Source organism: Neophocaena asiaeorientalis, unplaced genomic scaffold (genome assembly GCF_003031525.2).
Source record: "Neophocaena asiaeorientalis asiaeorientalis breed wild unplaced genomic scaffold, Neophocaena_asiaeorientalis_V1.1 scaffold87, whole genome shotgun sequence".
NCBI classification, from domain to species: domain Eukaryota; kingdom Metazoa; phylum Chordata; class Mammalia; order Artiodactyla; family Phocoenidae; genus Neophocaena; species Neophocaena asiaeorientalis.
In genome coordinates, this window is record NW_020175432.1 from 1,887,878 (window position 1) to 1,900,912 (window position 13,035).

At 50.9% G+C, this 13,035-nt stretch overlaps 1 protein-coding gene across 10 annotated transcripts in view; it reads left to right on the plus strand.

The window, feature by feature from the left end:
• MYO9B (myosin IXB) overlaps positions 1-13,035 on the plus strand; it is a 72,448-nt gene that overhangs the window by 35,950 nt on the left and 23,463 nt on the right. For 5 of the 10 annotated variants that reach the window (XM_024767519.1, XM_024767525.1, XM_024767522.1 and 2 more), the window contains exons 7-15: positions 2,069-2,158; positions 3,514-3,630; positions 3,989-4,123; positions 6,200-6,321; positions 8,331-8,472; positions 9,165-9,369; positions 10,381-10,462; positions 11,535-11,624; positions 12,908-13,021. In XM_024767519.1, the coding sequence (XP_024623287.1) occupies positions 2,069-2,158; positions 3,514-3,630; positions 3,989-4,123; positions 6,200-6,321; positions 8,331-8,472; positions 9,165-9,369; positions 10,381-10,462; positions 11,535-11,624; positions 12,908-13,021 (1,097 nt within the window). The remainder of the gene's footprint in view (positions 1-2,068; positions 2,159-3,513; positions 3,631-3,988; positions 4,124-6,199; positions 6,322-8,330; positions 8,473-9,164; positions 9,370-10,380; positions 10,463-11,534; positions 11,625-12,907; positions 13,022-13,035) is intronic. The other 5 variants (XM_024767520.1, XM_024767523.1, XM_024767524.1 and 2 more) reach the window with 5 other exon arrangements.

Below are 13,035 nucleotides of genomic sequence, written 5' to 3' on the forward strand. Positions count from 1 at the left end.
GTGGGCTTTAGTTGTGGCTTGTGGGCTCTAGATCGCAGGCTCAGTAGTTGTGGTGCACGGGCTTAGTTGCTCTGCAGCATGTGGGCTTTTCCCAGACCAGGCCTCGAACCTGTGTCCCCTGCATTAGCAGGCGAATTCTTAACCACTGCACCACCAGGGAAGCCCCATAGTGTGTATACTTTAATCCCAAACACCTGATTTATCCCTTGCCCCACCCTTTCCCCTTTGGTAACCATAAGTTTGTTTTCTATGTCTGATTCTGTTTCTCTCTTGTAAATAAGTTTGTATCACTTTTTAAATTATTTTAAAAAATTTTTTATTTTTGGTTGCATTGGTTTTTAGTTGGGGCACGTGGGATCTTCATTGCTGCATGCAGGTTCTTCCTTGTGGCACATGGGCTTCTCTCTAGTGTGGCATGTGGGTTTTCTCTCTCTAGTTGTGGCGTGCGGGCTCAGTAGTTGTGGCTCACAGGCTTAGTTGCCCCATGGCATGTGGGATCTTAGCTCCCTGACCAGGGATCGAACCCGCGTCTCCTGCATTGGAAGGCAGATTCTTTACCACTGGACCACCAGGGAAGTGCCTGTATCCTTTTCTTTTAGATTCCACATATAAGTGGTATCATATGATATTTGTCTTTCTCTGTCTGACTTACTTCACTTAGTATGATAATCTCTAAGTCCATCCATGTTGCTGCAAATGGCATTATTTCATTCTTTTTTATGGCTGAGTAATATTCAATTGTGTATATGTGCCACATCTTCTTTATCTATTCATCTGTTGACGGACACTTGGATTGCTTCCATGTCTCGACTACTGTAAATAGTGCTGCTGTGAACATTGGCGTACAGGTATCTTTTTGACCCTTCCTCATTTCAGAAGGACTCCCTCTGGGGCTCTCCCACCTCAACCCCTCACTTGAAAGGCTCTTCAAAATTATCGTTTATATATGTATATAAAACTGAATCACTTTGCTGTATACCTGAAACTAACATAATATTGTAAATCAACTATAATTTTTTTTAAATATCATCTTTTGATCAGCAGGGTCATCTTGTAATTGGACCATCCCCTCGTCCGCTTGTCCTCAACCCCAGGAGCGCTGGGCAGTGTCTGGTGTCGTTTGGGGGGTACTACTGTCTTCTGGTGGATGGAGGCCAGGGATGCTGTTTGACGTAATGGAATGCACAAGGCAGTCCCCCTACAGCAAAGAATGACCCAGCCCCAAATACCTGTGGTGCTGAGGCTGTTTTCTAAGCATGCATTCCATCTGTGGCTCTTAAAGTGCCCCTGCGTCAGGGAGCCCCAGCTCCTATTGTGCTCATGAGGATGAGTGAGCACGTCTGCTGGGAGACCGGGGCTGCTCTGCTACCCCAACACTTGACTTCTCATGGATGGGACTCGGCAGTCGGGGAGAGCCGGGCCCCTTGCCCAGCCCCTGCACCCAGGCCAGGAGCCCACTCCAACAGCGACAGCTTTAATACAGGTCACCAGGCAGCACCTGGGCCCGAGGCCCGCAGTGACACCCAGGCCTGTGTGACCACACTGTCAGGGCCATCGAGCAAGCCTGTGGGTGGTGATAATTTTGAGACACACCAGGCGTAGCACACACTGTGGATTGGCAGCCCTGAGGGTGGGCTTTGGGCCCACTTCCCGGCCCAGCTGCTGGGTGTCCTTCTCCCTCCCTCCCCACGCCTTGCCTCAGTGACACAAGGATCCAGTCCATGAGCTCTCCAACTTTCCTCCCCTTCTCTCTCTCTCTCTCTCTTTTTTTTTTTTAAAAAAATTAATTAATTAATTATTTTAATTGAAGCATAGTTGGTTTACAATGCTGTGTTAGTTTCTGGTGTATAGCAAAGTGATTCATATATACATGTGTGTTTGTGTGTGCGTATGAATATATATTTAGATTCTTTTCCATTATAGGTTATTACAAGATATTGAATATAGTTCCCTGTGCTATACAGTAGGACCTTGTTGTTTATCGATTTTATATAAAAATAGTAGTGTGTATCTGTTAATCCCAAGCTTCTAATTTATCCCTTCCCCCCACCCCTTGACCCTGAAACAGGTGAAGCGAGAAATCTTAGTGGAAGTTCTGACCAAAAGAAAAACAGTGACCTCCAACGACAAACTCATCCTTCCCTATAGTCTCAGCGAGGTGAGTGCTGCCCTGGGCTTCTGTGAGGTGCCAGGCCCGAAAATATGAATACACAGGGCAGAAGGGGAGTCTCCAGGGACAGCTGGCATGGGTAGTGTTTTTCCTGCCCCTAAAGTGACAGCAGAGAACCCTGGCGACACTCTGGTTTTCATGTGAGCTCAGGTGTGGCACAAAGCAGCCTATACAGCTCGTGAGGCCAGAGCCGGGGCCACGTGTGTGGTGTCTATGTCCAGCTGCTCAGCGGGCACGCCGGTTCTCACCAGCAGAGGATAGCCACCTGCGGCCCACAGGCCAAACTCAGCCCACTGCCTGCTTCTGTCAATAAAGCTTTATCTTCATACAGCCACGCCCGTCATTAACATGCTGCTCTCCTGCAGAGCTGGCCTGCAAAGCTGATTCTATTGACTCACCGGCCCTTGCCCGAAAAACTTGCCAACCCCAGGGCTTGAGCATGACCTTTACAACCATTGTGTGGGTCCCTAAATCTTGATAAGGCACCTCTCCCTGGCCTTTGCGCCAGCCTCGATGTTTTCTCTGTGATGTGTTTTTCTTGTGTTTTTACACCTCTAGACTTATAGCTCGGGGAGCAGCAGGAAAGTACCTAGCCACGGTGGGGGGTTGGATTTTTAGCTGGTGGTGGAAGCTGCTCAGGCATCTGAAGTGGGTACTGCAGACAGCCGGAGCCCCTGTGGGCAAAGGCACCCAGCCGTGGTACGTGAAAGGTGCCGCAGGTCACCTGAGCCTGCAGCACGGCTGCTCCCCAGAGGCGCCAAGCTGAGCAGAAAAAGACCAGGTACAGGGCTGCGTCCTACACGGCTCCATTTCCACAAAACCAGAGGGACTCGTTCTAGATCTTGATAGCAGGCCAAGTGAGTCTTGTCACAACTTAGATCTGAGAACATACAAAGAAGGAATTCCTTGTTTGTAAATTAGACCCCAAGAAGCCTTCTTAAAAAGTGGTAAAGACCATCGCTGCTTTTAGGCACCCAGTGGTGGGGCCCATGGTGCTCCCAGAACCGCAAGGGACCTGGCTTTGAACCCAGCCCAGCCTCCTGGTTCGTTCTCCCATGGTGCCCTCCCTGAGCCTGCGTTCCCACCGCCGCAGTCCCCAGGGTGCTCTGAGGCCAGCCGGCCCATGAGAAAGACTAGGCCAAACCGCAGGCTGCCAGGTCAGGGCTTTACGCTTCATGCTTGGGTGGGCCAGGGCATCCAAGCTGACGGGACAGCGTGCAAAGTGAGAAAGGGGCTTGTCAGATGAGTTGGGTGTTTCAGGTCACCACTTCAGTCTCCCCACCTGTGCATACAGACCTCAGGGCCTGACCCGCCAAGGTGTGACACCCGCTCTGTACCCACAGGCCATCACCGCCCGCGACTCCATGGCCAAGTCACTATACAGCGCCCTGTTCGATTGGATTGTGCTGCGGATCAACCACGCCCTCCTCAACAAGAAGGACATGGAAGAGTCCGTCTCGGTGAGGACCACACACCCTCGGCAGGCAACCCATGACATCAGCTGCAGTCGGTCGGGCACAGGCCAGTTCTTCCCAGGGCAGGGCCAGGGAACCAACGGGATGCGATTCTCAGGGCCCAGCACAGAATGAAAACACAGGACTCCGGGCTTCCACTGCAGGGGGTACCAGTTCAATCCCTGGTCCAGGAACTAATATCCTACATGACATGCAGCGTGGCCCCAAAACAAAACAAAAACCAAAAATCAAAAAACCACGGGGCTCCTTGTTTAATATTACGGGTTCTAAGGCCCTCACCAGCAGACAGGTTGCTCCTGAAGGAAGGCCCACCAGTAATAACCATTCTCTCTGTCTCCCCAAGTGCTTGTCCATTGGGGTCCTCGACATCTTCGGGTTTGAAGACTTCGAGAGGAACAGTTTTGAACAGTTCTGCATCAACTACGCCAACGAGCAGCTCCAGTATTACTTCAACCAGCACATTTTCAAACTGGAGCAGGTAAGGAAATATCATCATATCCGCCCATCCCACCCAAGGAGGAAAAGAATGAGCCAGAGCCGGGATCTCCCTTGGGACCTGGTTTGTCATCAAACCCGCCCCAGAATTTTTCTCCGCAAAAAAAAAGAGGGAGAGTCTGGGAACATTCCCACTCAGCCCAGGATGACGCAAACGGCAGGGATATTTGGGGCCACAGCTCAGTTTTGTACCTTCTTTCTGCTCAGACATGAAAGTCCTTTTGGTGGGAGAGAAACTGAGTTGCCTTGTAAGGATTTGCTTCAGTCAACAATAAAGATATCCTGTCTCAACGCGTCTTCACCCTGAGAAATAACCAGCCGTCTTTACCCAAGTATCATCCTTCCCATGATTGATTCTGATGGGGAAAGAAAACTGATGGGTTTATAGAGATGCTTAGCTAATTTTACTCTTACGTCTTTTGGGTGAAAGTCACATTTCTCACTTGAAATATGGCTGGTCCGAATTGCGTTGTGCAGGAAATGCAAAATACATAGCGGATTGCAAAGACATAGCTGGGGGGAAAAGAGGGAATGTAACATGCCTTGTTGGTAATTTTTTATGTCAATTATGTGTTGACATACATCATACACCTTGGGTATGTTGGGTTAAATTAAGTATATTGTTAAAGTTAACTTCACCTGTTTCTTTTCACATTTTTAAACTTGGCTGTTAGAAGTTCGAAATGACATGGGTCTCTCACATTATATGACTGTCGGACATTGCAGTTCCAGAGCAGGGGCCGCCCAAAGTTATTGGCACGTGGCCATGCTCATTTGTTGACATAGCATCTGTGGCTGCTTTCACGCTACAACAGCAAAGCTGAGTCATCGTGTGGACACCATCTAACTTGTAAAGCCTAACATATTTACCATCTGGCCCTTTACAAAGAAAGCTTGCTGACCCCTGGGGGGGGGGGTTACGTGTGATTTTCAGCACTTTGCTGTGATACGGTAAATCCCCTACATTATGAATGAGTTCCATTCCAAGGGCGCGTTTGTAAGTACAATTTGTTCGTTAAGTCCAACAAAGTTAGCCTAGGTATACAACTAACACCATTGGCTATATAGTACTGTACTGTAATAGGTTTATAATACTTTTCACACAAATAATACATAAAAAACAAACAAACAGGGCCTTCCCTGGTGGCGCAGTGGTTAAGAATCCACGTGCCAATGCAGGGAACACGGGTTCAAGCCCTGGTCTGGGAAGATCCCACATGCCGCAGAGCAACTAAGCCTGTGTGCCACGACTACCGAGCCTGCGCTCTGGAGCCCACGAGCCACAACTACTGAGCCCACGTGCCACAACTACTGAAGCCCGCGCGCCTAGAGCCCGTGCTCCGCAACAAGAGAAGCCACCACAGTGAGAAGCCTGCGCACCGCACCGAAGAGTAGCCCCCGCTCATTGCAACTAGAGAAAGCCCGTGCACAGCAACAAAGACCCAATGCAGCCAAAAATAAATAAATTCATTTAAAAAAAAAAACAAACACAAAAAATAAAGAAAACATTTTTAATCGTACAGCACAGTACCTTGAAAAGTACACTAGTCCAGTACAACAGCTGGCATACAGGGGCTGGCAGCGAGTGAACAGGAAAGAAGGGTTACTGACTGGAGGAGGGAGAGGAGGTGGGAGGTGGTAGAGCTGAAGGATCCTCAGCAACAGGAGACGGAGGGCAAGCTGCACAACCACTTGTAGAGGATGCACGCATGTGACAATGTACGCCAGACACGTGAACTAACTTAAGTGATGGGACATGCAAATGCACGTTTGCATCTTTGCGAGTTCGCAACTTGAAGGTTCGTACGTAGGGGACCTACTGTAGATGTTTGGCAATGTGCATTCCTGTGGCTAACTGTTCATTTATTGAATAATTTTATAGTTTTATTGTTATATTCCTATTGGTACATTAATGTGCATTCTATGTTATTTGCACATTTATATTTAAATATGTACAAGCATGCGTAAATAAAATATGTTTTTTATATGACGTGTGCTACGTAAATATTAACATGTCCATGAAATGATGAACTTACCGGATACCCCTCGAACCCTGCAGGAGGAGTACCAGAGCGAAGGGATCTCGTGGCACAACATCGACTACACGGACAACGTTGGCTGCATACATCTGATCAGCAAGAAGCCCACCGGCCTCTTCTATCTCCTGGATGAAGAGAGCAAGTGAGTGTCCACGGCCCAGTGCGTCCGCAGACCCGGGCACCATTCCGGCTCTGCAGCCCCAGAGCCTCACCCCAAATCCATACCATCCCAAGAACTTCCAAGTTGCTCAGACTCACGCAGCCACAAATCCTGACCTCACGTTTGCAAAATACAGTACCATCCACCACAGAAATATTAACACTCGAGATAGCTGTGAACTTGGAAACACACCCTCCTGGGAGTCCTCGGGAAAGTATTGGGGGACCTGAATCTAGAAACTGGGCATGGGCTTGGTGCGTCCTTGCAAAGGGCAGGGCGTGGAATCGGGCCCAGATGCGAGACTCTCCACCAAGCCTGCCGCCCCTCGTCCACAGGACACAATGAAGGCTGGAGAAGGTATTTTTAAGGTGCTTCATGCTTGGTCACCCAGCCAGAGCTCCTGAAATCGCAGACAGACTAAACCAACGGAAATGTATTCTCTCACAGTTCTGGAGACTAGAAGTCCAAAATCAGTATTGGTGGGCTGAAATCAAAGTGTGGGAAGGGCCACCCTCCCTCCAAAGGCTCTAGGGGAGGATGCTTCTTTGCATCTTCCAGCTTCTGGGGGTCCAGGTGTTCTTGGCTTGTGGCTGTATCACTCCAATCAATCTCTGCCTCTGTAGTCACATCATCTCTCTTTCTGTCTCATCCTCTCTTATAAGGACTCCAGTCCTATTAGATTAGTGCCAACCCTAATGACCTCCCTTTTTTTTTTTGGCCATACCACCACGCAGCTTGTGGGATCTTAGTTCCCCGACCAGGGGTTGAACCCCGGGCCCTCGGTAGTGAAAGCTCCGAGACCTAACCACTGGACTGCCAGGGAATTTCCCCCTGATGCCCTCATCTTAACTTGATTACATCTAAGGTCACATTCACAGGTTCTGGGGGTCCGGATGTGGACAGTCTTTTTATCAACCACTTTATCAGGCCCCTTGTTTGCTGCTGAAGTCCCCTCAGGGCTGGTGTGAATCAGGCATACCTCCTGTCTCAGACCAAGTCCCGTCCAGGACAGGACACATCCATCCTAGGCCGGGATCTGTGGAGAGAATGTTCAGACAAGGGAAGAGGCAGGGTGCTAGGAAGAGCTAAATCATCACTCCCAGGAAACTCCCAGAGCCGAATCTGGGGGAAGTGTGCAAGACAGGGCGGGGCTGAGCAGAGTCGGATTTGTCTTTGTTGAAAATCTTGCTATTTTAAAAAAAAAAAAAAAGTCTTGCTATTTTAGTTCATCATGGAGTTGGGGGAATGGGGGCAGGGGCGGAGAAGGCTTGAATTGAATTTTCTAAAATAGTGTGTTAAAATGTTATTTATTTCCACAACTGAGTGAATGGATCTCTCACGCTCCACACCCTGGCCCTGGCAATGATGTGCCTTGTAGCTACAGAGAATCTCCTCCCCTGCCCCCTGTTAAGCCACGGAGCCAGGCATCGGGGATTTGGAGGCACGTCTTTCTACCCATGTTTTGCGGTGAGGCTGGGCAGAGGCTGGGAATGCCAAAGCTGGCTGTGGCATTTCCTTCCTGGGAGGCCAAAATAGCCAGGTACAACGGCTCCCTTATCCTGCCCCCAGCCCCCCTCCCTGCTTTATCCCATTCTGCCGGGCCCTCCCTCTAACAGAGGAACACGGGCAAGACCCACTCCAAGACACAGCACCCAGGGGCAGATGGACCTGAGACCAGACGTCACCCCGCCCTGGGATTATTCCAGGAGCTGCCCACGGCAGGCCCAGGTCCCAGTCTTGCCCGGACCGCACGTTCGCGTGAGCGCCGGTCTGCTCTGCCTGATCCAAGTTTGCTCCACAGCCCCAAGTGCATCACTTTGCTCGCGGCCTCTTCAAGCCAGGTGGCAGGTTCCCGGCCCTCGGCCCCGTGCTCAGCCTGCAGGAGCCCAAACACCCGCCCACCTCATCCACGGAGGGCCCGCGACCTGCAACGCAGAGTGGGTGACCGGCCACGGTTCCTGCAGTTAAAAGGTCTTGCATCCTCTTCCCAGCTTTCCCCACGCCACGAGCCAGACCCTGCTGGCCAAGTTCAAACAGCAGCATGAGGACAACAGGTACTTCCTCGGCACCCCCGTCATGGAGCCGGCGTTCATCATTCAGCACTTCGCAGGGAAAGTGAAATATCAGATCAAGGTACGCAGCCATCCGCTGCCGTCATCAGTCAAGTCACGCTCTGCCTGGGAGGCGGGAAGGGGACGGCGTGGGTACCCTGGAGGCCCCTTCCTTCTGGCACTTGCTCTGTCCCTCCTCTTTTTTTTTTTTTCTTTTTAAACTTTTTTTTTATACATTTATTTATTTATTTTATTTTTGGCTGCATTGGGTCTTCGTTGCTGCACACAGGCTCTCTCTAGTTGAGGCGAGTGAGGGCTACTGTTCGTTGCTATTGGGGCTTCTCATTGCAGTGGCTTCTCTTGTTGCGGAGCATGGGCTCTAGGTGCACAGGCTTCAGTAGTTGCGGCTCGTGGGCTCTAGAGCGCAGGCTCAGTAGTTGTGGCGCACGGGCTTAGTAGCTCCGCGGCATGTGGAGTTTTCCTGGACCAGGGCTCGAACCCGTGTCCCCTGCATTGGCAGGCGGATTCTTAACCCCTGCACCACCAGGGAAGCCCTGTTCCTCCTCTTTATTGCTTTTGCTGGGCGAAGTTCCAGGGCTCTCGGACCTGGCGTCAAACCCCTGGCTCTACTGTCGAGGGCTCCACGGCAGGAGCCACGTCTCTGTTGTTGAGATGCACTGCCCACTAGTCCTTCCCATGCTGGCCCCCAGGGCCTCGGCCAGCACTGGCAAGGGACCACCTGCCTCCATCATCCCTCCTGCCTCCCCCCACCAGGACTTCCGGGAGAAGAATATGGACTACATGCGGCCGGACATAGTGGCCCTCCTGCGGGGCAGCGACAGCTCCTATGTTCGGGAGCTCATCGGCATGGACCCCGTGGCCGTGTTCCGCTGGGCGGTGCTCCGGGCTGCCATCCAGGCCATGGCCGTGCTCCGGGAGGCCGGGCGCCTGCGGGCCGAGAGGGCTGAAAAGGCTGCAGGTAGGAGGGTCCCCAGGTCACTGTTGAGAAGAGGACACTCATAGTCCATTGCAAAGTGTAAATTTTCATTTCATTTAGCACATTCCCAAGGTTGTACAACCAGCACTTCTATCTGGCTCCCCAAACTCTTTTTTTTTTTTTTCTTTTCCATTATAGTTTATTGCAAGATATTGAATATAGTTCCCAGTGCTATACAGTAGGACTTTGTTGTTTATTTTATATATAATAGTTTGTATCTGCTAATCCCAAACTCCTAATTTATCCCTCCCGCCACCCTTTTCCTTTGGTAACCATAGGTTTGTTTTCTATGTCTATGAGTCTGTTTAGTAAATAAGTTCATTTGTACTATTTTTCAGATGCGACATATAAGTGATAGCATATAAAATTTGTCTTTCTCTGTCTGACTCACTTCATTTAGTATGATAATTTCTAGGTCCATCCATGTTCTGCAAATGGCATTGTTTCATTCTTTTTCATGGCTGAGTAATATTCCATTGTGTAAATATACCACATCTTCTTTATCCATTCATCTGTTGATGGACATTTAGGTTGCTTTCATGCCTTGGCTGTTGTAAATTAGCTCCCAAGGTCTTTTATCGTCCCAGTCTGAAAGTCTGTAGCGGGGTGTATAAGTTAACCTCATCCGCACAAGGCAGGAAGGTGTGTCACCACTTTTCTGTGAGGATAACCTGAGGCCCAGAAGAGCTGAGTGGCTCCCCCAGGGTCAATCAGCTCGAGATACCGACCACGGCATTTTAGTAAGGGTGTCGATTAAAGGAGGACCAAAAGGTTAAAGCCTTTATGAGCAGTAGGAAATAGATGATGCTGTTTTGTGGGGAATGGAACATTTCACGGTTCCCCGTTCTGCCCAAATTTGAGTGTCAGGCCCTTTTCTTTTTTTTTTTTTTAAACGGGCTCAAGTCAGGATCACAGCCTCCATGGAAAAGTTACAAAGCCCTTCAGCTACAAGCGACCCCCACCCCCCAAACTTCATCTGCTCTGTGTCCCCAGCAGGTCTGGGCAGCTCTGGTGCCCGAGGTCACCTGGGAGAGCTGCAGAGAGGAGCCAGCACCCCATCGGAAAAACTGTACCGGTGAGCGAGACCTTGATTTATCCCAAGTGAAGCCAGTAGTCAGCGGCATTGTTTAAAATGGCGCCAGAAACCCGACACTCTGAACCCAGGTCGGGGTTGACCAGAATAAGGAACACAGCAGCCGCTTGAACCAGAAAGACCCAGAAGTAACGGCATCTGGTGGCCGCATTTCTGCGAGGCAGGCCTCGTGCATCATCTGCGATAGGGGGACGTGGGCAGCTCAGTTTACAAAGGAGCTTTTCATGGCCGGTCATGACCGTTGGCGGGTGGGGCCAAAGGGCTGCTGGTCTCACAGAGCAACAAGCTTGATTTAAGAGCACTTCCGCCCTTAGCCTGCCTGGGGTGTCCCGAAAGCCGATCGGCTAAGTTCCTTCACTCTCAGTCAGAAACACAGATGCACCATTGCCTATAAGGGTGTCTCGTGGCCACCTAGCAATGGCCAAGGGTCCTCCACGTACCCCAGTTGCTACTGAGTGTAAAAGTGAGCAGGCTTGTGCTTCCAGGATTAAAAAAGGCTACACTGGACACACATCTGAGGCCATGACAAAGCCAGGGGAGGGACCCTTCTGGCAGCCTGAGAGAGGCAGGCTACATTGAGAAGGGACCACTTGGGCCAGACAAGGCAGGCAGGGTGTGCTAGCCATGGGGGCAGCATGTGCAAAGGCCCTGGGGCAGCTGAGTCCCCAATCTCTTTCTCAAGACTCAACAAATTCCCCAGGAGCGAGTCACTAAACTTCAAAACATGAAAAAGTCGTTTTATTTTTGAACACTTTATAATAAAAACTCCCTCAGGAGATTCACAAACGCATATGTGTGGAGGTAGAGCTAGCACCTAGGTAAGTGACCCCATGTCGTTTGTCTGAAAGCAGCGTGTCATTTTCCTGCTTTTAAAAAGGTGCATTTTTAAATCAGCTTTTTCACCCAAAAGGAGGCAAGAGAAAAAAAAAAAAAAAAACCACGTCCCAGTATTTGAAAGTGGCCCCTGACCCACTTGGTCTCCCCAGGGCCTGGCCCCCGGGCTGCGAATCCTGCCCCAAGAGCGCATTTAGTTTATACAGATTCTCCCTTTCAGCTGCTCAATGCTAGATTTCTCATTTGACGGCTCTGAGGAGTTCGATATTAACGCTTTTGAGGACATCATTGCTTTCTATGAAAGCAAGAAGTAAGTAGAAGCAAGGGCCTTCGAACCCAAGACCAGGGAGGCACGCCCAGAGGAGCCGTCACCCGAGGTGCTCAGCGCAGTATCCAGAGCAAGAGGGGGATCGGCGAGCCGAGGGGCGCTCTCGCCAGCTTTGGCCACGTCAGGGGGGTGTGGGCTGGAGCCGAGGGCCTCGTTGTCATCAGGAGCTCTGGCCGCTGCACTGACCGCTCAGGGTGTGGAGGTGAAACGTGACCCCTCTGTTGTCTTTGCTCTGTGCCTCCCTGGAGGGTGAGGGAGCAGAGGTAAGTGTGGCCATTCTGGCCCTGGGCATGGTGCATGGAACACAGACAAGGGGCTGCCGATCGGGGTCTTCCCAGGCCAACTGCTCAGAGCTTAAACATGTATTTAAAATAACTGGAACAAGGAATTTTTACAAAAGAGAGAAGGTCCCAGCTCATCCTGCAGCCATCGCCACCTCATTTCTAGAAGTTCTATCCAAAACATTTGTCATCTAGACATTTTTCGCGAGCATTCAATTTTTGTCTCTAAGCCATTCTCATCCTCACACCTAAAATGTATGCTCAGCCCTGAACCCACGGCAACTGAACAAAACAAAGATAATAAGGTTGAATTTTGGAGGATAAGGATCTTCAACTAGGGTTTCTCACCCTTGGCACTCTGCTTGGTCACCCTGTGGTAGGGCCGTCCTGTGCAAGGAATTGAGAGGCATCCCTGGCCTCCACTCTCCAGATGCCGATAGCGCCCCCTCCCCCAGTCAGGACAGCCAAGCATGGGGGATGGGGGGCAGGGGGCGGCATCGCCCCAGGTTGATAATCCGTGTGTGAATTCCAATTTGTTCTTCGCAAGGCATTTCTTGAAGCCCACAAGGAGGCAGCCCACAGAACCATCAGGAGAAACCAATCTGCTGCTTCCCACAGAGACCTCCCCGGTCTTCTGTTTTCAGTAGCCCCTTGATACTTTTTACAGACTCCAAAAGGCGCTTAGACGTGAGGCCTTTTCCAGCGATCCGAGATGCCATGTTGCAAACTCTGTTCAGCCGGAAGTGGCCCCAGCCCCCTGCCTCCCGGGAGGGCGGAGCCTCCTTGGGGTGGGCTGCTGCTCCCGGCTGAAGCCCTCTTCTTGGTGCAGGAGGGAGTGGCGGCAGTGTTCAGGCTTCCCCCAGCTGCATGTTTTGGCTCCAGTGGCCTGAGGACGGTCCCGACCGTGCCAGGGACCCTGAGGTGGCGGGCCCGCTGCTCTAACTTGGTCTTCTCTCTATCACTGCACCCTTCCCCCCCACCCAGCGATTTGCATGACCAAATCATCAAGACCATCAAAGGATTGCCCTGGCAGGGTGACGACCCCCGTAGGCTTCTCCAGTCCCTCAGTCGGCTCCAGAAACCCCGCACCTTCATCCTGTGAGTCCCCCCTG